Below are 21,857 nucleotides of genomic sequence, written 5' to 3'. Positions count from 1 at the left end.
TGCACACAGTCCCGCAGAGCTCTGTGTTCTGTGCCCTGCACAGCGGATGGACAAGTAGAACTTCTTCCTTCCTTTGCCATGTTGCTACCCTGTCTGGGACAGGAGACTTGCGACAGGACAGCGGGGGCCAGGGCTAGGGGGTGGGGTGTTAAACAGGACGCCCCTAAGAAACCAGAGGTCTCCAGAAGGTCATTTCTTTAATGTCCACCCTGCAAGGGGCCATGCAGAAGGTGAGGGAATAAATACAGAAGGTTGTAAGATGCAGTGCTTCTGGCTTCCAGCCTGGGAATGAAGGCGGATGCCTGTGGACCTCGGTTTCCTTCATCTGCAAACCGAGGTAAGACACGCTTTGAGCCAAGAGGCTCTGAAAGGGCATCTCTTTCTCCTAAGAAAACGGAAGTCCCTGAGCTCCTCAGACCTCAGGCTGGGATGTCGGCTCCTGTCCGCTAGGGGGCGCCAGATCCCGCGTCCCCGGCATGAAGGACCACTCCTCCTATCCCGGGGCTGGCACACAAGCCCCAAAGGGTCTCTGCCTAAGAGAGGACATGCCTATAGGTGGGGGTCCTGAGAGAGCCCCACCCACCCAAGTTCTGGATCCCTTACTCTTTTCACCCTTTCCTGCACCTTGGCCTCCTAAACGGCCACTGTATTTTCTCTCCGAGGAGGTAAACCGAGTCGAGGGAAGGGGGATCCAGAGGCTGTCCTAACGAGGAGCGGAGAAGGAAGGGGTTAGCGACCGGCCTTCCACGCCGGCTCACTCGTGGTCCTTCCTCCATCTGGGTCTGGGGCTGGAGCAACATGGGGCATCTGGACTAGCTGAGAGCCGGCCCACCCCGCGCCCACTGCCCGCAGGTTCCACTTGCCCCTCGCGGGTCCGAGTTCGGAGCGGCAGGCCTGGGTCACAGCAGGTTGATCTCGTCCAGGTAGCGGGCCAGGACCGAGTCCCGTACGTCCTTGAAAACCTTGCGGATGTTCTGTGTGTCCGTGGCGCACGTGTAGTGGCTGAAGAGGCGGCGGGAGCGCGAGCCCTTCCTTCCCCCGTCGGCACTGTCCACGCAGCCGGCGTACATGCCGGTGTACATGTCCAGAATGAACTTCTTGGCTGCCTCCGAGTCCTGCTTGGGGCCTGGGGACAGGGGTGGGCAGTCAGAGCACACGGCTCGTGTGGCAGGTGAGAGCCCCTCCCCCCTGGGACCAAAGTAGGCTCGACAACATCGGGGCTGCAGGAACCATCCAGCAGGGTGCCTGCCAGCCTCCTCCATCTTTTGTGTTTCTAGCCATTCACAAGACTGAGGCCCAGCCGGTAGGAGTCTCAGGGGTAGGCTCATTTGGGTCACATGGCCTGGAATGGACCAATGAGGCTGGTCTCTGAGATTGCACAGAACCGTGTTAAAGACCCTCTCTCTTAGCTGGGCTTGGAGCCTGGAGGTCCAGAGAAAGAAATCCTGGGGAGATGAAAGAGAAGGGAAGGGATGGCTGCCCTGGTGAGGCACACATGGGATTTCCAGCCCACGCATCTCTCATTCATATACGTATGTGTGTGAGTGTGTGTGTGTGTATACATATATACATACATATGTATACATATATACATATACCCACGGACATACATATATATGAAATATATATATAAAGAGAGAGAGTGAGTCAAGGGCTTCTGGAACCCCCCAAGACCCGCCTTCACTACTTACAAGTTGGGCTACCTTATCTATTAATCCACCTAACCTCTGAGAGTCTGTTTCCTCATTTGTTTAAAACGGGATCATAACAGTCCTAGGCCTCCCTGAAGTGTTGTGAAGACTCAATACAATCATGTTGAGGGCTCCGTGTTCAATAAGAGAAGATTTCAGGAGTCTATACTATCATCATTCTGTCAGAAAGGCAGGTTCCCATAGTGGTTACCACCTGCCAGCTTTGGATCCAGGAAACCTGGGTGGGAATCCTGCCTCTGCCAGTCACTTGCTGTGTGACTTTTGGCAAATAACTGTACCTCTCTGTGTTTCAGTTTCCTCATCTCTATAGTGGTGAGAAACATGAGTGCTACTGAACAGCGATTTTTTAATGACCATTTTTAACAAGTCAGTACACGAAGGTGCTTCCATCAGTGTTAGATGTATTAGCTGTTATTGGCTTATTATTGTTGTCATGAATATTATATAGTAGAGAGGAGAGAAGACCATGGGTCAGAAGTTAGCAAAGGGTGCTCCAGCCCCTGTGGCTGGGAGAAAAGGATGAGTTATGGGGGTTCCCTGCGACATGAAGGAAAACAAACCATCCTCAAAACGATCTACTTTATCCCTGTTTCCAGACTCTCCAAGCCATGGTCCCACTTCCAGAACTGCCCAGGGGATGCTCGAGGAAGAGGGAGAAGAGTGTCCAGGCCACCTTCCTGGAACAAGCTGACATCTGTCACCCAGACCTCAAGTCTTGTGGGTAAGATTGGGTGAGACTGGCCACACAGGCTCTGACAGACCAGCGGTCACACCTGTGGCTGCTACTGCTGCTGCACTAAGTCGCTTCAGTTGTGTCCAACTCTGTGCGACCCCATAGACGGCAGCCCACCAGGCTCCCCCGTCCCTGGGATTCTCCAGGCAAGAACACTGGAGTGGGTTGCCATTTCCTTCTCCAATGCATAAAAGTGAAAAGTGAAAGTGAAGTCGCTCAGTCATGTTCGACTCTTAGCAACCCCATGGACTGCAGCCTACCAGGCTCCTCCATCCATGGGATTTTCCAGGAAAGAAAACTGGAGTGGGGTGCCATTGCCTTCTCCGAACACCTGTGGTGACATCATCAAGACTTACACACCAAGCTCATGCTAAGGGTTTCACTTACTGTGGTTGATTGTGTATTAGGATGAATACACAAAACTCACAATTTGGTGAATACACCAAATCCATGTTCACTCAGAATCTCAGAATATGACCTTATTTACAAATAGTGGGTTTTGCACATGTAATTGGTTAAGCTGAAATGAGATCACACTAGGTTAGGTCGTGTCCTAAACCCAATGACTGGTGTCCTTGTAAGAAGAGAAGTGGGACTTCCTTGGTGGCACAGTGAATAAGAATCTGCCTGCCAATGCAGAGGGACACGGGTTCCATCCCTGGTCTGGGAAGATTCCACGTGCCACAGGGCATCTAAGCCTGAGCTCCAGGGCCCATAAGCCATAATTACTGAAGCCCATGCACCTATGGCCTGTGCTCCACAACAAGAGAAGCCACCGCAACAAGAAGCCTGTGCACCACAACGAAGAATATCCCGCACTCCCCACAACTAGAGAAAGCCCAGATGCAGCAACAAGACCCAGCACAGCCCAAAACAAAGAAAGAAAGAAGAGACAGACAGACAGAGAGTCATGTGGCAACAGAGGCAGAGACTGCCGACACGCAGCTACAAGTGAAGGAATGCTGGGGATTACAGTGACCGCCGGAAATCAGGAGGGGGCCTGCTTCAGACTTCTGGCCTCCTAAACTGTGAGGGGGAGATTCCTGCTGCTTTCAGCACCCAGTATTAAGGCTTCTGTTACCTTCTCCCCATTCGACGGAGGGGGAAGCTGAGACTCAGAGGTCTCTGGCAGAGATCAGAGATGGGTCTGGAGCTCAGGTCTGTCCGACTGCACTTGGAACCCCAGTGACTCCAGGCTGAGGTGTGGCCTGAACCAGCATCTCTCTTGGGAGCTGCTTTTGGGAAGTGAAGGATATAGAAAGTTCTAGAACCACTCACCCCGGAAACTGGGGAAATAGGTAGCCAGGTGGGAGGTGGGGATCTTCTCCTCCAGGATGTCGGTTTTGTTGAGGAAGAGGATGACGGAAGTGCTTTTGAACCAGGGCAGTTCCAGGATGGTCCCAAACAGGGCCAGACTCTCCTTCATTCGGTTCTGGGTTGGGAGGCACAGGCTGGTCATGGATCCAGATGGATGCTTGGCCTGAACAGGAGCCCTCCCCACAGGCGGAGATGGGGTGGCAGCCCACCATCCAGCAGCCTGGAGGCTCCCCAGTTCCCGCCAGGCTGGGACTCAGGGCAGTGGGGCCAGCTGCCTGTGTGTGCCCAAGATTGTTTTGTGCCTGAACTGGTTGGGCTAGTGTACCCCACCCCCAAATTCATGTCCACCTGGAAATTCAGAATGAGACCTTATTTGGAAATAGGGTCTTTGAAGATGTAATTAGTTAAGAATCAGTCACACTGGAGTAGGGTGGGCTCTGACTCCAATGTCCTTATAAAAAGGGGAAATCAAAGGACTTCCTTGGTGGCCCAGTGGTTAAGACTCTGTGTTTACAATGCAGGGGGCAAGGGTTCCATCCCTGGTTGGGGAACTAAGATCTCACATGCCACGCAGCATGGCCAAAAAAGTTTTAAAATTATTTTTTAAAATAGGACACAGGGAGATGGCCATGTGAAGATGGAGGCATAAATGGTGTGGTGTCTTCTCCAGTCAAGGGACCCCAAAGAGTGTCAGCACACCAGAGGCTGGGAGAGCCTGGAACAGATTCTCTCTCACAGGGTCAGAAAGAAACAGCCCCACTGACACCTTGACCTCGGATTTCTGGCCTCCAGGACCATGAGACAATAAATTTCTGTGGTTTCAGCTCCACCACCCACTCCCCACGATCAGCCCCACCTCCCAGTTTGTGGGACTTCATCACTGCAGCCCCAGCAAAGTGGGACGTTGTGTGTGGCTCAATTCAAGCAAGATCTGTGTCAGAATGACCTCAAATTGATTCTATCTGACTCAGTTTGATTCTATCTGACTCAGCCCGAAAGTACAAATTATAACACCTGACCCTTGGATCCTGAAACTGTCTATGTGAAACTTTAACCCTGAAAAGTGCACATGTCGGAGATAATAGTGGTGTGCCCAACCTCCACCGTGCTTTGGTCGTGTCTGACTCTTTGTGACCCGATGGACTGTAGCCCGCCAGGCTCCTCTGTCCATGGGATCTCGCAGGCAAGGATACTGGAGTGGGTTGCCATTTCCTCCTCCAGGGGATCTTCCTCACCCAGGAATTCAACCTGCATCTCCTGCGTCTCTTGCATTGCAGGTGGATTCTTTGCCGCTGAGCTACTAGGGAAGCTGAATTAGGAGGAGAATTCATGAAAAGGAGAAGAATCCTGAATAAAAACAGGACACAGCCCCATTCCCACAGCATGACCCCTACTCCCAGGACAGCACACACTGTGCTTCAGGGTGTGGGAATAGGGTGGTGTGCCTTGAAGCTTGAGTATCCAACTGTGTGTGTGTGTGTGTGTGTGTGTGTGTGTGTCCCCAGGGTCCTTGTCTCACAAATCCTTGTGGATCTGTGTGTTGGGGTTCAATGGTCTGGCCACAAAAGAGTGGACGGTGAAGCTCAAAGCCACGCCAGACACACAAAGACTCCCTCAAGAGTGGCAGTAGGCTTTCCTGCTCAGTGGAGGGCCAAGGAGTAAGAAGGGCAGGGGAGACGGTACCCCCACATCCCCAGTGGCACCTCACCTCTTGGTTGTTTTCCTCCAAACACTGGTCATATTCACTCAGCGAGGCCAGGTAGATGAGGGCAATCACGTTCTCAAAGCAGTGGATCCACTTCTTCCGTTCTGACTTTTGGCCCCCGACGTCCACGATCCTGTGGGGAAACCATCTCCTGTCAGAGCTCAGGCCCAATCAGGGGCCCTGAGACACGGCACCGCAGACCCCAATGGCTGGGACATGCCACAATCAACATTAATAGCAGCAATAATAGATGCTAGCCACCTGTGTGTGACTGCCTTTCACCCCATGGGGTAGGCATCACTATTATACCCATTTTACAGATGAGAAAACTAAGTACAGAGAGGAGAGGGGACTATCCTGAACTTCTGTTGCACTGGGCTGCCTTCTACCCCACAGTAGAGGACAGCTGATTGGACACATCCTCACTCAGCTTGCCCTGTTTTGATTGATGACCCAGGGGAAGTAGCAAAATGTCTCCAGAACTCAGTTTTCCATTGACTGTGCTCTGGGTGACCACAGGAGCGTCCAGCAGCCACACAGATGGGCAAGAGCCATCCCCTTTGTTTGCGTCCCAGGACAAGTGTTCACCTCCACCCCCAGACACACCACAACAAAAACCTGAGCCCTCCCGCTTTCCTGTTGTCTGTTCTAAGAAATATGGGTCGCTGATAACAAACCCTGCGTCATTTACCCGGGGATGCGACCATTACTCAGGCAGCAGGCAGGAAATGCCAGAAGCCTCAGAGCAAGAAAAGACTTGCCCTGATGTACAGGAGGAAAATCCAGGCTGGTGCCTGAGGCTCCTGAGTCCCCAAACCGGCCTTTCTGGTGATCCCAAGATTCCCTCAGACCCTGTGTCGAGAGTCATATGGGGGAGGCAGCGGCTTAGAGTGGGGCTCCAGAGGCTGAGACAGCTGTGGGGTTCGCTTACTCTCCAGCCTCCCAGCTCAGAGTCTCCCTGTCCTCTTTGCCCTCACCTTTCCCTAGAGAATGGACTCAAGTTTCCCCTTCTGAAAATTCCCCCCCTCCACCCAGTCTTTCCTCTGAACTTCCCCAACCGCTACTTCTACTCCTAAACTTTCACCAACTCACCCATCCACCTGTGCATCCATCCCCCCACCCACTCATTTATCCACCTTTCCACCCACCCATCTAGTCACCCATCTGCCCACATACTCACCCAACCATTCATGCATCCATCCACTTACCTATCCATCTATCCATTCATACAGCCACCCACTGATCCATCCATCCACCTACCTATCCATCTATCCATTCATCCACCCAACAATCCACTCATCCCTCACTCATCCCTTCATCCATCCAGCCTTCCATCCATCTATCCACCCATCTATCTACCCACCCATCTATCCGTCCAGTCTTCTATCTTCTCAGCCATACACTCATATTTACAAACTTCCACTCTGACATTCAGTTGATTATCACTAGAGAAGCAATGCTTCCCAGATGGCTCAATAGTCAAGAATACACCTGCAATGCAGGAGATGAAGGAGACGTGGATTGAATCCCTGGATTGGAAAGATCACCTAGAGGAGGGCATGGCAACACACTCCTGTATTCTTGCCAGCAAAATCCCATGGACAGAGGAGCCTGCCGGGCTGCAGTTCAGGGAGTCACAAAGAGCTGGACACAGCTGAAGCGACTGATCACACACAACTCACTCAATATCACATAATAAATATATCAGTCAGAGAAGCAGCAGAATCAGTCTCAAGCTGTAACTTCAAGGGGCTCTCCATCTAGTGGAGGAGACCCAAATGCAAACAGTAAATTATGAACCTTCTTGTTTCAAAAGCATGGAGCCAAGAGGGAGGGCCATTCAAGGAAACTAGAGATCAACATGAGTGGGTTGAACACGAGGTTTTCAGGCACACCTGCACAGCTCTCTGCCACCATCTTGCCACTGAAGATTCTCTAAGGGCCGATCCCAGAAGTTGCTTGTCTCTTTGACCTTTCCTCGGTCTTTGACACTGGCCATGGCTCTGCATGGACCATTCTTGGCTGCACTGGACCCCCACACCTCTCTGTTTTCCAGCTCAGGCCTGTTTGCACCCAGCCATCTCCCAGATGTCCCAGACTCCTCAGACCCAACCTGCCCCCAAATAACTCCATCGGCTTTTCTAACACCTCCCTCTCTACCACCACCACAGTGGTTTTTACCATCTACACCATCATCTTGATGGGAAACTCACAGCGAGTCATTTTTGACTGCCTGCTCTAATTCCCACACTCACCCATTCTACATCAGAAACATTTATTGCACAATTCCATCATTTCCATCCTCATGGCCACTGCCCAGACCCTTCCAAACCCTGTCTGCCTGAATCATGACTCCCGTCTCCTCCTGGGTCTCCTGACACCCAGCCTGAACCCCTCATTGATCACTAGAGAGATCACCCTCTGAGCTTTCCCAGCCCCAAATCAATCCCTCTGATCTAGCCCTGACCCCACAGTCTGCCTCCTCCTTCCCAATCAGCCCATAGCTCTAGTGAACTCCTAATCATTCTTCAATGCCCTAAGACCAATGTCTCCTTCTCTAGAAAGACTTCCCCTCCCAGAACTCTGGGGGCTATGGGTGGGCCCTTCCAGGTCCCAGTCGTGACTCCATGAGGGGATGGAGATGTCTATACCCAGCTTTGCCTCCTCCAGCCTGACAGGCCCTTTGTGGGCTGGGACAGACAACTCCTACTCAGCCGTCAGCGCTGCAGCTCCTTTGCCCCTCCTACAAGAGCTTCCAAGCTCTGTGCTCACCTCAGGTTGGTTTTCTGCACGGAGAAGCAGTACTCATTGATCCCGGTGGTGGGCATGCGGCTGCGGAGCACGTCCTGTGCGGTAGGGATGTAGCCCTCTTCTGTGATACGGTCCAGATTTGATAAGTAGCTGTGGAGATGGAAGCCCTGAGCACTGGCCTTGCAACCTCCCTTTGCTTCTCAGATTTCCCCTGACCCAGGGCCCCATGAGAACACTGCTGGGGGAGGAGAGCCCCCAGAGAGGGGCCAGCATTTCTGTGGGTCCCACGTGGCTGAGGAGCACAGCCTGAGGCCACGGGAGCCTCAGGGAGAAGCAGCTTCATCCTCAGGGCAGTGTGTCTCTCTGGGGAGGTGTCACCCCAGGTGAGTCACTGCCACAGGAGCAGTGATACCCTTGAGAACTAGAAGCCAGCATTGAGCCCAGGACACCATCACCCCAGGAATGGTCTCATGCCAGAAACGGTGTCACCCCAGGGCAATGTCATCCTAGAATAGTCACCTTCGAGGTGCCATCACTCCAGAAACGGTGTCATCCTAGGAGCTGTCACCCCAGAAACATCACCCCAAGAGCTATGACATCCCAGAAACAGCATCACCCCAGGAGCTCTGTCATCCCAGGAGCTGTGAAACCCTGGTAACAGTGCACCCCAGAAACTGAGTCACCTGTGAGCAATGTCACCCCAGAAACACCCTCATCTGGGAGTCAAGACCACCCACAGCACTCCCGCAGTGGAAGCTGACCAGCCTTGGGGCCCCTCTGCCTGCTTGGATCCCTGGGAATGGGTCTCTTTGGACTGTGTCCAGGCACGGCCTCCCGCCCCAGACCCCGGTCCCTTACCCGGCCCGCGGACCCCAGACTCACTACACAGCCGAGTCAAGCAGGTGGAACTCTCGCCGGCGCTCATAGCAGGCGCGGATGCCGCTGTCCTCCCACAGCCACTTCATGGCCACGGCGTGGCGCTTCTCGAATTTGGTCACCTTGTAGGGGTCCTGGCTCATGATCACGCTGGCGTGGTGCTGGGAAGGGACGGATGGGGTGGGTCAGAGCAGCAGGACCGGGCGGGCGGGGGGCGGGGCTGCCCTCTTGCCGTCCCCGCCCCCTTGGCGCGCGTGTCTGCAGGCCGCAGGGGCAGCAGGGGCGCGCGCGCAAGGAGCACCACTTCGGGTGACCCTGCGCGGGGCAGCAACCTCTGCTCCAACTGTCCGCTTTGCTTTGCACCGGAAGCAGGCGCTCTTGTTTATGTCTGAATTATCTTTTTATAGAAGTAATTAAGCTACCATGAGGTCATGAAGGTGGCCCTAGTCGAGAGTGCCCTATAAGAAGAGATTGGAGCACAAACGCAACGGAAGGATGGCCGTGTGAGGATACAGAGAGGACAGCCGTCTGCAGGCTAAGGAGAGAAGACTCATAGTGAACCAGCCCTGAGGTCTTAGGGGTCAGAACCCATATACACTGCTGGGGAGAATGTAAACTGGTACAGCCACTGTGGAAAACAGTTTGGAAGTTCCCCTCAAATTAAAAATAGAGCCACCAGGAATTCCCTGGCAGCCCAATGGTTAGTATTCCACACTTTTACTGCCGAGGGTCCAGACTCAATTTCTGGTCAGGGAACTAAGATCTCACAGGCTGTGTGCAACGGCCAAAAAAATAAATAAGCAAATAATTTGTTTTTTAAACATAGAGCTACCATATGATCCAGCAGTTCCACTCCTGAGTATGAAATCAGGATCTCGAAAAGATATCTGAACTTTCAGGTTTATCCCAGCGTTATTTACAGTAGCCAAGATGTGGAAAGAACCTAAATGTCCATCAGTGGATGAATGAATAAGGATGTAGATATAGGGACCACTATGCAGCCTTTAAAAAGAAATAAATTCTGCAATAGGGGACAAGGCAGATAAACCTTGAGTACATAATTTTAAGTGAGATAAGCCAGTCATAGGACAGATCCTGCATGGTTCTACTTACACAAAGAATCTGGAAGCAGCAAGTGCGAGGATACAGGGAATAGAATGAGCTGAGGGGACGGGTTGGGGGTTGATATGACTAAAGTTTCCCTTAGTCAAGGGGAACACCTTCTAGAATTCTTTCTTTATGACATTGTATCTGCAGTTACTGATACTGTACTGTGCACTTAAAATTTGCTGAGAGAGTAGATTTCATGTGGAATGTTCTTCATACAATAAAATATTTAAAAAGAAGGGTGGAGACTCCCTGGTGTTCCAGTGGTTAAGACTCCCTGCTTCCAGTGGAGGAGGTGCCAGTTTGATCCCTGGTCAGGGAACTAGGATCCCGCATGTGGTCTGGTGCAGCCAAAAATAAAATAAAGAAATAAGAAAAGAAGGGTGAGGTGACACATGGTCTGCATAGCACTGTTCCCTCAGCAGGGTGGGGCAGGGTTCAGGAACCAGTGCACCATAATAATACTTCTAGAACAAAACACATGCCCACTCAGGACTCCTACCAGGCATCATAAGGTCCAAGGGAGAGATGACTGAGCCTTGGGGGTCCACGGGGGAACTCTTGAGGTGGGGGCACATGCTGGTGCTGAAAGTGAAACTGTTCAGTCTCTCAGCCCTGTCCAGCTCTTTGCGATCCCATGGACTGTAACTCACCAGGCTCCTCTGTCTGTGGGATTTCCCAGGCAAGAATACTGGAATGGGTTGCCATGCCCTTCTCTGAGGGAATCTTCATGACCAAGGGATCGAACCCAGGTCTCCCACATTGCAGGCGGATTCTTTACCTACTGAGCCACCAGTTGGTGCTAAGCTGCCTTACGTGCACACCAGGATCCCAAGAAACCTTGGAGGGGGCGGTTCTTAAGAACTGAGGCGATCTGAGGGAATGCGGTCCCACCTGGAAGCCCTAAGGGCGCCCACTCCCCACGGGGCTCACCTTGCTCTCGGGCCAGCTGAAGGGGATCTGTAGTCGTTCCATAGCTTCGATCATGGTCCTCATGGATATGAAGATGTTCTGGTAGACTAGCGGCCGGAAGTTCTTGCGGTCCTCCTCCGAGTAGCCCGCCCCATGGATGATACGCATTTGCTTGATAAACGTGCTCTTTCCACTCTCGCCGGGACCTGGAGAGACGGCCACCGTGGTCAGCTCAGCCCTCAGGGGGCTCCCGCCACCTGGCACCCACCACCCCCGGGCAATGGGGCTCCAATCCTGGCTCCATGACCCTGGGCGAGTGCCTTCACTGCTCTGAGCCTTTATGTCTCCACCTGTAAAACATGGTTTGCTGGAGGGCGTGAGGGTTAAACTGGTTCATGAAAACGTAGTCCTGGAGGGTTGACAAACCACTGGCCCTCAGACAAAGCTTGTCGTGCCTGTTTTTGTTTCATTTTTGTTTGTTTGATTTGATTTTCTGTTTCATCATTACTACTTATTTGGCTACACTGGGTCTTCTTGGCAGCATGATGGATCTAGTTCCCCGACCGGGAGTCAAACCCAGGTCCCCCACATTGGGAGCTTGATGTTTTACCCACTAGACTTCCCTGGGGAAGCCCCTGTTTTTGGTTTTGTTTGCATTTTGTTTTTGGCTGAGCCGCATGGCTTGTGAGATCTCAGTTCCCCAACCAAGGATTGAACCAGGCCCTCGGCAGTCAAAGTGTGGAGTCCTAACCGCTGGACCTCCAAGGAATTCCTGACAGCCGCCTGTTTTTGCATGCCAGCAAATTTTTACAGTGTGCATGGTTTTTACATTTCTAATTATTTTCACGATTACAATTTTTACAGTTTTTAAATGGTTAGTTTTTGCGTGTTTTACATGGCTGAGAGGAATCTAGATGCTGTTTGATGACACCTGAAAATTACATGAAATTCAGGTTTCAGAGTCAGTGAATAAAGTTCTGGGCTTCCCTGGTAGCTCAGCTGGTAAAGAATTCACCTGAAATGCAAGAGACCCCGGTTTGACTTCTGGGTAGGGAAGATCCCCTGGAGAAGGGATAGGCTACCCATTCCGGTATTCATGAGCTTTCCTGGTGGCTCAGATGGTAAAGAATCCTCCTGCAATGCGGGAGACCTGGGTTTGATTCCTGGGTCAGGAAGATTCCCCCGGAGAAGGGCATGGCAACCCACTCCAGTATTCTTGCCAGGAGAATCCCCATGGACAGAGAAGCCTGGCACGTTACGGTCCATGGGGTCTCAAAGAGTTGGACATGACTAAGCACAGCACAGCAAATAAAGTTTTAATTGGCACACGGCCACACCTGGTTGTATATAAATTATCTAGAGCTGGTTTTTTCTGGGGATAGCAGAACAGTTGAGCAGTCAGAGACCCTCCAGCTTGCAAAGCTGAGAAGATTTACTGTGCGCGCTGTTTAGTCGCTAAGTCTTATCTCTTTAGAGACCCCATGGACTGCGGCTCTCCAGGCTCCTCTGTCCATGGGATTCTCCCGACAAGAATACTGGAGTCGGTTGCCATTTCCTTCTCTAGAGGATCCTCCCGACCCAGGGATTGACCCCAAGTCTCCCACATGGCAGGAAGATTCTTTACCACTGAGCCACCTGAGAAGCTCAAAATGATTTTATATCTGGCCCTTTACAGAAAAAGTCTGTGGACCCCTGGCTTAGAATGTGCTTTGATATAGTAAGAGTTACATTCGTGTTCACTACCATTAGCAGTAGTAGTCTTTTTTTTTTTTTAATTTTTTTTAAATTTTAAAATCTTTAATTCTTACATGCAGTAGTAGTCTTTACCGTAGTTATAATTACTGTTATCATTATTTGCTCTAATTATTTCAGGTAGAGGAAGTTTTATGAAGGAAATACAATAGGACAAGTAGAGTGATTAAGTGACTACTGCTAAGTGCATGGAACACTTCTCAGTGGAGGTGACACTGGGGTTGAGATCTGAAGGCTGAGAAGGTTGCTCCCGTGTCAAGGTGTGGGGAAAGGGAGCACCAGGCAGCGGACACAGCATGTGCAAAGCCCCTGGGGCAGGACTGTACCTGATGTGTTTGACAAACAGATGGGAGACCCGTGTGACTGGAGCAGAGTGAGCAAAGGGGAGGGAGGAGGGAAGGGCAGGGAGGGGATGGGGCTGGTCATGCAGAGGCTTGTGGGCTACAGGAGAACTTGGGCTTTTACCCTCAGGGAGGTGGAAGCCTCGAAGGCTGTGGGCAGAGGAGGGGCGGGACCTGACTCAGGTGCTCACAGGTGCCCTCTGGTTACTGCAGGGAGGACTTCCCACTAGCCAGATGGTTCAGGCTGACCCAGGTGGCCAAGTGGAGCGAGACAGAACCCACACAACCTCACAGTGGAACAGAGTGGGATGAGGCTCCTTGCAGGCTCACCTACAGAATTTCCAGGGCCAAGTGCAGGATGAACCTTCAGGGCCCTTCTGAGTGCAGGGTTGCATGGCCCAAAAGCCAGGAGTGGGTCTGTGATATTAACACTAGAACCTTCCAGAGCCCAGGACCAGGAGCTCAAAGAGAAAGGCCTGGCTTGCTGCTGTCTGAGCCCCGATATCTCCCTCTTGGAGCCTCTGTTTTCTCATCTGTGAAATGGGCTTGACAGCCAGGTGAGAGGTACATGGCCAGGAGGCCTCTTCCCACACCTCCATCACCCTGCCAGCCCCTGGGGGACCCTGGCGTGGGGTCCCTCCAAGGGCGGGGGCACTCATGCAGGAGGAACTGAGACCAGCCGCAGAAAGGGAAGGGGTACCCTGGCTGGAGCCAGAAAGAGGAACCGGGAGCAATGGGAACATAGTGGGGAGGAGGCAGGGAGTGCGGGAAGTGGCAGAAGAGAGTGTGCTGTCTCGTATCACTCATGGCGGGGCTCCAGGCCCTCCCTACTTCCAGCACATTTGAGGGCAGTGAGCGGTAGGCTGGCGGCACTACTGCACTTGAGATCCAAGAAAAAGAATCACTTTTCTGTTACCTGAAAAGACATTCATGGGGAAACTGGAAACACTGGTGGGACGTGACAGAGACAAGACTGCGGCACGTGCATCAGCCGCTCATCATCGTCCTGGGGGTCTTTCCTTTTTAGTGGGACCCAAACCCACAGAAGTATTTGGGGGATAAAAAGGTGAAAAGTAATTATCCTCCAATTAAAAATAAATAAAATTTTAAAAATATATACTGTTGCTGCTAAGTCGCTTCAGTTGTGTCCAACTCTGTGTGACCCCATGGACTGCAGCCACCCAGGTTCCTCCATCCATGGGGTTTTCCAGGCAAGAGTACTGGAGTGGGTTGCCATTGCCACTAAATATATAAATGTATAGCAAAGTGGGACTTCTCTGGTGGTCCAGTGGCTAAGACTCTGCACTCACAATGCAGGGGTCCTGGGTTCAATCCCTGGTCAGGGAACTAGATCCCACATGCCAAAACTAAATGATCTGATGCTGCAACTAAAGATTCTGTATGCTGAAACTGAGACCCAGAGCAACCAAATAAATAAGTATTTTTAAATGCAACTACATTTTTAAAAATAAATATATAGCAAGTAAGCTATAGACATACATTACGTAAATTACAAATATATACACACAGATATATATATGTGTATGCATATGGAGAGGGAATAAAAGGCATGAGATAAAATATTAACATTTTCAGAAGAATCCAGTATAACTTTTCTAGAACTCTGAAAGCATTTCAAAATGTAAAGTTAAGAAAGTTGGGGGGTGAGTTCTGCTGTTGAGGCATGGTGATGGCTTCTCGCAGGTGGAGACCTGAGCTCCCTGGGCCCAAAATTAAAAAAAAAAAAAAAGTGGGGGGGAAAACCCCTCAGATACCACGTGAGATACTGCGTTGGAGGCTGAAATGAGAAAAGGGTATTTGTGGAAAAACCAGTGAAATCTAAACTTTGGATATGAGTTCACAGAAACTTAAGGGCACAGTTCCCACGTTAATATCTCAGCTATGACAGCCCACGGCACTTATGTAAGAAGTCATCATAGAGGAAGCTGTTCAGAAGTTGGGAATTCTTTGTGCAGTCTTTGCCATGTTTTTGTCCATTGAAAGTGATTCCAAAATAAAAAGTTTCCAGGACTTTCCTGGTGGTCCAGTGGTTAAGATTCCATGCTTCCAATGCAGGCGGCATGGGTTTGATCCCTGGATGAGGAACTAAGATCCTGCATGCCATGCAGCATGGCCAACAATTAAATAAATAAAATTTGTACTATAAACAAATTAATAACAGACACCATCCATACGGAGCCACCTGGCTTAGATTCTGAAATTCCTTGGGTTTCAGGACGGAGATACATCAAACTCACTAAATATTCCTGCAATGGGACATCTGACTATCACAGTCGGTGAGATAAACCCACAACCTCAGCTCCCACTGGGAAACCTAGGGAGATGGACTGGTCTCTGCTTTTTAACAGCTCTATTTGTTTATTTATTTGGCATATCACATGGCACGTGGGATCTTAGTTCTCCAACCAGGGATTGACCCTACATCTCCTGCAATGGAAGCGAGGAGTCCTAACCACTATTCTTCCTGGAAAGTCTGAGATAGGCTGGTCTCTGATGCTTCTGTGATTTGAAGATGGTAGAGATGGCTGTGAGTTCTGCCCCCCTGACCTCCCCCTCCCAGTGCGGTGGGGGGCCCATGCACCAGCTCCCCCAAGTCCACAAGAGGAATGGCCCTTGGCTCCACTTTTCAGGTGGAAAAACTGAGTCCCAGATTGGTTGGGTCCTGCAGTTGGTGAGTGGCCAGATTGGGACTAAAACCCAGATTTGAGTCCAGAGTTCTTGGGCTCTTTCATGATCATTCTGGGAAGTTCCCCAGGTGCTGCTTGAATCATTGTCATCATCCGTGTCTTCCCAGCGACAATGATTTAAGTCTTAGTATCTGCCAGACCCTGAGCCCAAGTCCTCTCTGACTGACCTTGGTGGATCCTCACAAACATTCCCGCTGTGTTCCCATTCACAGTGAAGACGTGGGGGCTCAGAGAGGTGCAGTGACTTTCCCAAGGTCACACAGCTAATGGAGAAGCAGAGGAGTAAAAACAAACCCTTGTGGATCCTTCACCAACAAAATAGGATGTGGCCGGTAGGCTGAGTCAGGCATCATCAAAATATCAGTTAATAGGACTTTTCTCCACATGCTCGGAAGCTCATTGGCTCCTCTGGGTGCTGCCAAAATGGCAGTGAGACCTACGGCAGGGGACTGCATTCTTTGACCTTCCTGTGAGCTGCTCCTCTGGGAGCGCAAACAGAGATCTCATCAAGCAACAACTTGGGTTTCATGACACACGTGTGAGTCCCAACCTGAAGTCTGAAACACTTCACCTTTCCAGCCGTGACTCCTAGAACCACTGAGGATTCAGGAGCCTCTCATGGTATGGTTCAGGAAGCTCCCCAAATGACGCTGAAAGATGTAGGAGAGCTGTCTCCACCTGGCACAGCCTCGCAGCCCAGACGGGAAGTGGCCGCTTCCTCCTGGGCACGGGAAAGGAAGTGGAAATGCAGAGGCCAGGAGCTGCGCCAAGTCCCAGGCATCACAAGACACCAGGCGGCTCCTTCCATGGGGAACCACAGCCCCCACGCCACCATCCACTCCTGGAAGACGGGGCTCCTGGGGCCAAGAGGGTCAGGCCCGGGCAGCTGGAGACCACACAGACCAGCTTCCATGCCCAGCTCTGCCTCCAAACCAGCTGCAGACCCCAGACCCAATCCTGCCACCTCCCTGGGCCTCAGTTTCCCCATCTGTTATGGGTTCTGTGGGGGCACATTCGCAGGGCAGTCAACAGCGTGGAACCAGAATTCTAGGCTCCAGTCCTGGCTCTGTGACTTTGGGCAAGTTGCTTCACCTCTCTGGGCCTTGGTTTCCCCATCTGGGGATAGAAATGGTTCCCACCTCACATAGGACAGACAGAACTGGCTTCTTAATTATTATTATTATTATTATTATTATTATTATTATTGGAGGGGGGCACACTGCATGGCATGCAAGATCTTAGTTCCACAAAAAGGGATCAAACCTGCACCCCCTGCCGTGGAAGCTTGGAGTGTTAACCACTGGACCACCAGGGAAGTCCCAGAGATGGCTCCTTTAATTGTTTGCTTCAGACTCTTCCCCCTTCTCAACATGGTGACTACTACCTGCCAGGGACAGACCCCTGGTCCCTTGGGCTTCTTCCTCAAAAGGATCAACCACCTCCCAGGAAAAAAAAAAAAACTTTTAAATTCAATTCCTGTTTTTAAGGAGGGCGGGTGTGGAGGCAGCCCTTGGGGCTTGGATGGGGGTGGTTGAAACCACAGTCCAGCAGGCTGTCCACAGGGCCACATCAGTGCTTGGACATGTGAACAACCTCCCTTCTCCCCTCCCCCCACCCACCACGCGCAGAAGCGGCTTCCTGATTTGGGGCTGGCTGTCCAGGAGTCAGTGGAGCAAAGGACTCTACCAGCTCTAGGAAGATACAGTATCACGCGGGGGAAAATCACTCCAGAAACTGGATTCATTCATTCATTCGCTCATTTATAAAGCATGCCTTCATGACCAGGCCACTGTACTCCTGAAAAATGCTGAGGATGCAGGAGTGAATACGATGGACATGGTCTCTACCTCTGTGTTGCTTGCTGTGTGACTGGAGAGACAGACGGTGAACAAGGAAACAGGAAAATACCAGACAGTGTGTCACGAAGTGAGTGCTATGAAGAAAAACTGGGCAGAGGAAGAAGGACGGGTCTGACCTTGAAGCCGGGGAAATCAGGGAAGATGTCTCTGAGGAGGCAGCACTTGAGCTGAGACCCACCAGCCAGGCAAAGGCTTGTGGGGATACTGAGAACCCTCGGCAGGGAGAACGGCAAGTGCAGAGGTCCTGAGGTATGTTTAGAGAAACCTGAGATGTTCAAGGAAGGATCGCTGACACTGACAAACCCCTAGCCCAGCTGAGCTCCTAGCTTCCCCAAAAGGAAGAGAAGACAAAGAACGAAAAAAGAGACATCACTACAAATCCTACAGACATGGAAGGATGACAAGGGAATGTTAGAAACAATTGTACGCCTCTGTACTTGAAAACTTCAAGGAAACAGACAAATTCTTTGGAAGCTACCAATAACCAGAGCTCACAAAAGAATAGCCTACATAGCTCTATTTATTAAAAAATAGTAAATACCTTTAAAAAAATAAAAATAAAAATGAAGAAAAGAAAGTAAAAAAAAAATAGTAAATACCATATCATATATAAAAGCCTAGTTATTTTAGAAAGTGAATAGAGATAGTTATTAAAGTCTTAATTAAAACTTTCCTGCGACTTCCAAAGGAAGACTCACAGCAGGGACCATGGGTTCGATCCCTGGCCAGAGAACTAAGAGCCCACACGCCATATATGGTGAGGTCAAAAAACCAAAACAAAATAAAAACCTCTTCCAGGCTCAGACGGCTTCACTGGGGTGCTGTGCCCCACTTTCTCCTCTCTTTCCACCCCTGAGGGCTGCCCCTTCCCACTGAGCAAGAGAAGAGACAGGGCGGCTATCCAGATGACCAAGCCCTGCCCTTTGTCCCAGGGCAGGCAGGTGGGATTTGGGGACCTCAGGGCCTTCCCCAGCCCTCATCCAGGGCTCAGGCATTCCCAGGAGACCCTCCGAGGTTGGGGTCCCTGGGCTTAGGCCTGAGGGGCTACACACAGGGCAAAGTGGCTGGGAGAGTGGACGCTGCTGCTGCTGCTAAGTCACTTCAGTTGTGTCTGACTCTGTGCGACCCCATAGACGACAGTCCACCAGGCTCCCCCATCCCTAGGATTCTCCAGGCAAGAACACTGGAGTGGGTTGCCATTTCCTTCTCCAATGCATAAAAGTGAAAAGTGAAAGTGAAGTTGCTCGGTCGTGTCTGACTCTTAGCGACCCCATGGACTGCAGCCTACCAGGCTCCTCTGTCCATGGGATTTTCCAGGCAAGAGTACTGGAGTGGGGTGCCATTGCCTTCTCCGGAGTGGACACATGTGGACCATAAGACGTGAGGTCTCAGAGGTCACAACTTCAGAGCCTTCCAATCCGTCACACCCGAATCACCCCAGCTCCCACACGGTTTTGTTTACCTCCTCTTCTTGCTGCCGGAAATTATTTTATCTACTTGTTAGTTTACAGGCTTATGGTCTGGCTCCGTCACCAGAAGCTGAGGTCCCTAAAGTCAGGGACACACAATGCTCCATCTCCCCTGCTATTGTACCCCACCTCCAGGAATTATGCAGTACATCTTGAATGAATGAACCGATCCATCAATTAATCAATCCATCAAAGGTGCTTGGCCATGCTTTCCCCATGGGACTTGTCCTGATAAACCACCAGAACAAACCCAGGTCAAGCCCTCAGAGGGACGGAAGGGTCCTGGACTCTCCACGGTCGCAGGGCTAGGCTGGAGGTCCCAGCACTGGGCAGCTCATTCCCTTATCATGACTCGGGAGCCCGTAGGGTGGGCTGGGCCAGCCAGGCCAGAATTGGGCCACCCAACTGAGCCACCTCCACCCCTGCAGATTCCCAGGAGGTGGCTGGGCCAAGGGAATGGGCCCACAGCTCACTCCCTGGGAGGAGGAATCGAGCCTCAGTCAATTCATCCTGAAAGTGGGCTCCCAGGCTGCCCCGCCCTGGGTGGCCTCCGACTCACCCAGAAGCAGCAGTTTCAGCTCCCCTCGGTCGCGCTTCTTCTGCTCCAGGAGGATCTTGTTGATTTCCTGGTCGATCCGGGCTGCCGACTTCTCGTCCTCGGTCAGACACCAGGGGCAGCAGCGCCAGGTGAGTGAGCGAGCCATGACAGGGCCTCAGTGGCCACGAGGCGGCATCGCCCCCGCCCTCGCCCAGGGAGGAACCCCAGCCCGGCCACTCTGGGGAGGGCTCCAGGCAGCGGGCAGGAAGGGCCTCCCTCGTCGTGGGGGTCGCCCCCCCAGGGACCCCCTGGCTTCCCTGCCTGGGTTACCGGCTGGCCCAGCTTCTCTAGGCCTGTGCGCCAGCTCCGGGGTGGAGGAGGAGAAAAGATGCTGGCTCAGGGCTCCCCGCCCATCCCCAGACCTGCCTGGCCCGGCCTGACAGGTTGACGGCAGAAGAGCTCAGAGATGAGGTGGGCGCCTCGGGGAAGGGCGGGCCAGGGAGGAAAGGCCAGCCGTCTGGGTGCACGCTGGGCCTCCTTCCTCATTCTGGAGAAGGGGTGGACCTGGTTCTCCGTCCTCCCTGGGCCTCTGAAGCCCGCCCTGGCCCACGCCCCTCTTCCCTTCCTCTAGGCCAATTAGACGCAATCCTCAGAATACCTATCACCATCTTTATTATTTATTTTTTTAAATAGCTTTTTGGCCATCCTGAGAAACATGTGGAATTTTAGTTCCCCCACCAAGGATCAAACCAGCGCCCCCTGCATTGGAAGCCTGGCGTCTTAACCACTGGACCACCAAGGGAAGTCCCCCATCCTGATATTTTTTTAAAAGAACATCCAAGGCCCAGGGGCACATACTGCTTTAAGCACTTTTGTGTATTAGGGGAAGCGGGTTTCACGCAGACAGCGCCCCAAGTTCATTTCAGCCCCCTGCACAGATGGGCACATGGAGGCACAACCAGGCCTGACTCCCGGGGGAGGCTCTCCCACCCGTGGGGCCCCAGGGTTTCAATGCAGAGCAGGCAGCTTTAGAGCCAGGGCCATTCATTCTCCCTGCAAACTTGTATGTGGCGCCTCCTACGTGGCAGGCAGTCTACGCAAAGATGGGACTGAAACGTCAAACGCCCCCCTACCTCCCTGTGTGATACCCTTGACAGACAAAGAAATACCTTAAATATATGTATATCCAAGCCTATCAGATGGTGATAAAGTGTATGTGAGAGGAAAATAAAGCCCAGGGAGAGGATGGGAGATGTAGTGGGGCTCATTTGTGTCCTGAAACGTGGGGCAGGGGGAGCCAAAGAAGGTCACTCTGACAAGAGGACCTTTGGGACCAGGACGAGAAGCTGGACAGGGAACCTGGACATAGTGAGAATCTCGGGAGTGGAAGCTGCTCCCAAAAAAGCCAAGAAGTCACCAAGCCAGGTCTCCAGAAGTAGAGGGGGACCAGAGGGTGAATTGTGGCTGGTCCCCCACTGACTGCCTCCAATCTGGTAAGAACTTTGCTGTGTTTGGGAGCAGAACGCTCTTGGAGAGGTTCTAGAAACTTCTAGAAAGTTCCCAAACACCCCTCTCCCCAGAGATACACAGAATCCTGCAGCCTCCGGGCCCCTCCCAAAGGTGCTGGTGAGACCCAGATAGGGTACGTGTTGTACTTGGGACACACAGCCGCAACCGTCTCCCTCCACCACGCCCTAGCCACGACCGGTGTGGTTTTCTTGCTGTTGATTCATAACGACTGGCAGATGGGAAGTTCGATAGGGGCCCCCTTGGGTCACTGGGGCCCAGCAGGCGCTGCCCTGCCCACCCCCATCCCCGCCCCCTGACCGGATGGCTGTGGGGAGGGGATGTTCCCTGGGGCCTCGAGGTCTGGGTAACTTCCCGCTCCCAGGCAGGTGAAGAAAAACAGAAATAAGTCTGGGCCGTGCAGAGCTGGGCAGAGAGAACAGAGATGACCAGCTTGGCAAAATTGAGAAGCCAGGCTGAGTCACGGGATGGAGAGCAGATGGTGGGGTGAGGCGGGGAGTCCCTGGGGCCACCCTGCTGACTATTTCCCAAAGGATACCAGGCCTTTAGC

General features: G+C 52.0%; 1 protein-coding gene and 1 non-coding gene across 3 annotated transcripts; one reads left to right on the top strand and one right to left on the bottom strand.

Moving 5' to 3' along the window:
- GNA15 (G protein subunit alpha 15) lies at positions 181–20,316 on the bottom strand. 2 transcript variants are annotated; one of them, XM_018050801.1, is made up of 7 exons: positions 19,802–20,316; positions 11,135–11,319; positions 9,101–9,255; positions 8,240–8,368; positions 5,471–5,600; positions 3,724–3,877; positions 181–1,126 (listed from the first exon to the last, which is right to left on the bottom strand). In XM_018050801.1, the coding sequence occupies exons 1-7, from the start codon at positions 19,944–19,946 to the stop codon at positions 900–902; spliced, it is 1,125 nt and encodes a 374-aa protein (XP_017906290.1). In that variant the 5' UTR covers positions 19,947–20,316; the 3' UTR covers positions 181–899. The 2 variants fall into 2 exon arrangements, with proteins under 2 accessions (XP_017906290.1, XP_017906291.1); XM_018050802.1 differs by lacking the exon at positions 3,724–3,877 and having other exon boundaries at positions 19,802–20,313.
- TRNAV-CAC lies at positions 14,481–14,553 on the top strand. Its single transcript has one exon. It is a non-coding gene; the product is annotated as a tRNA-Val (tRNA).

This window comes from Capra hircus, chromosome 7, assembly GCF_001704415.2.
Source record: "Capra hircus breed San Clemente chromosome 7, ASM170441v1, whole genome shotgun sequence".
NCBI lineage: Eukaryota > Metazoa > Chordata > Mammalia > Artiodactyla > Bovidae > Capra > Capra hircus.
This window is presented reverse-complemented; position numbering and strand designations above follow the sequence as displayed.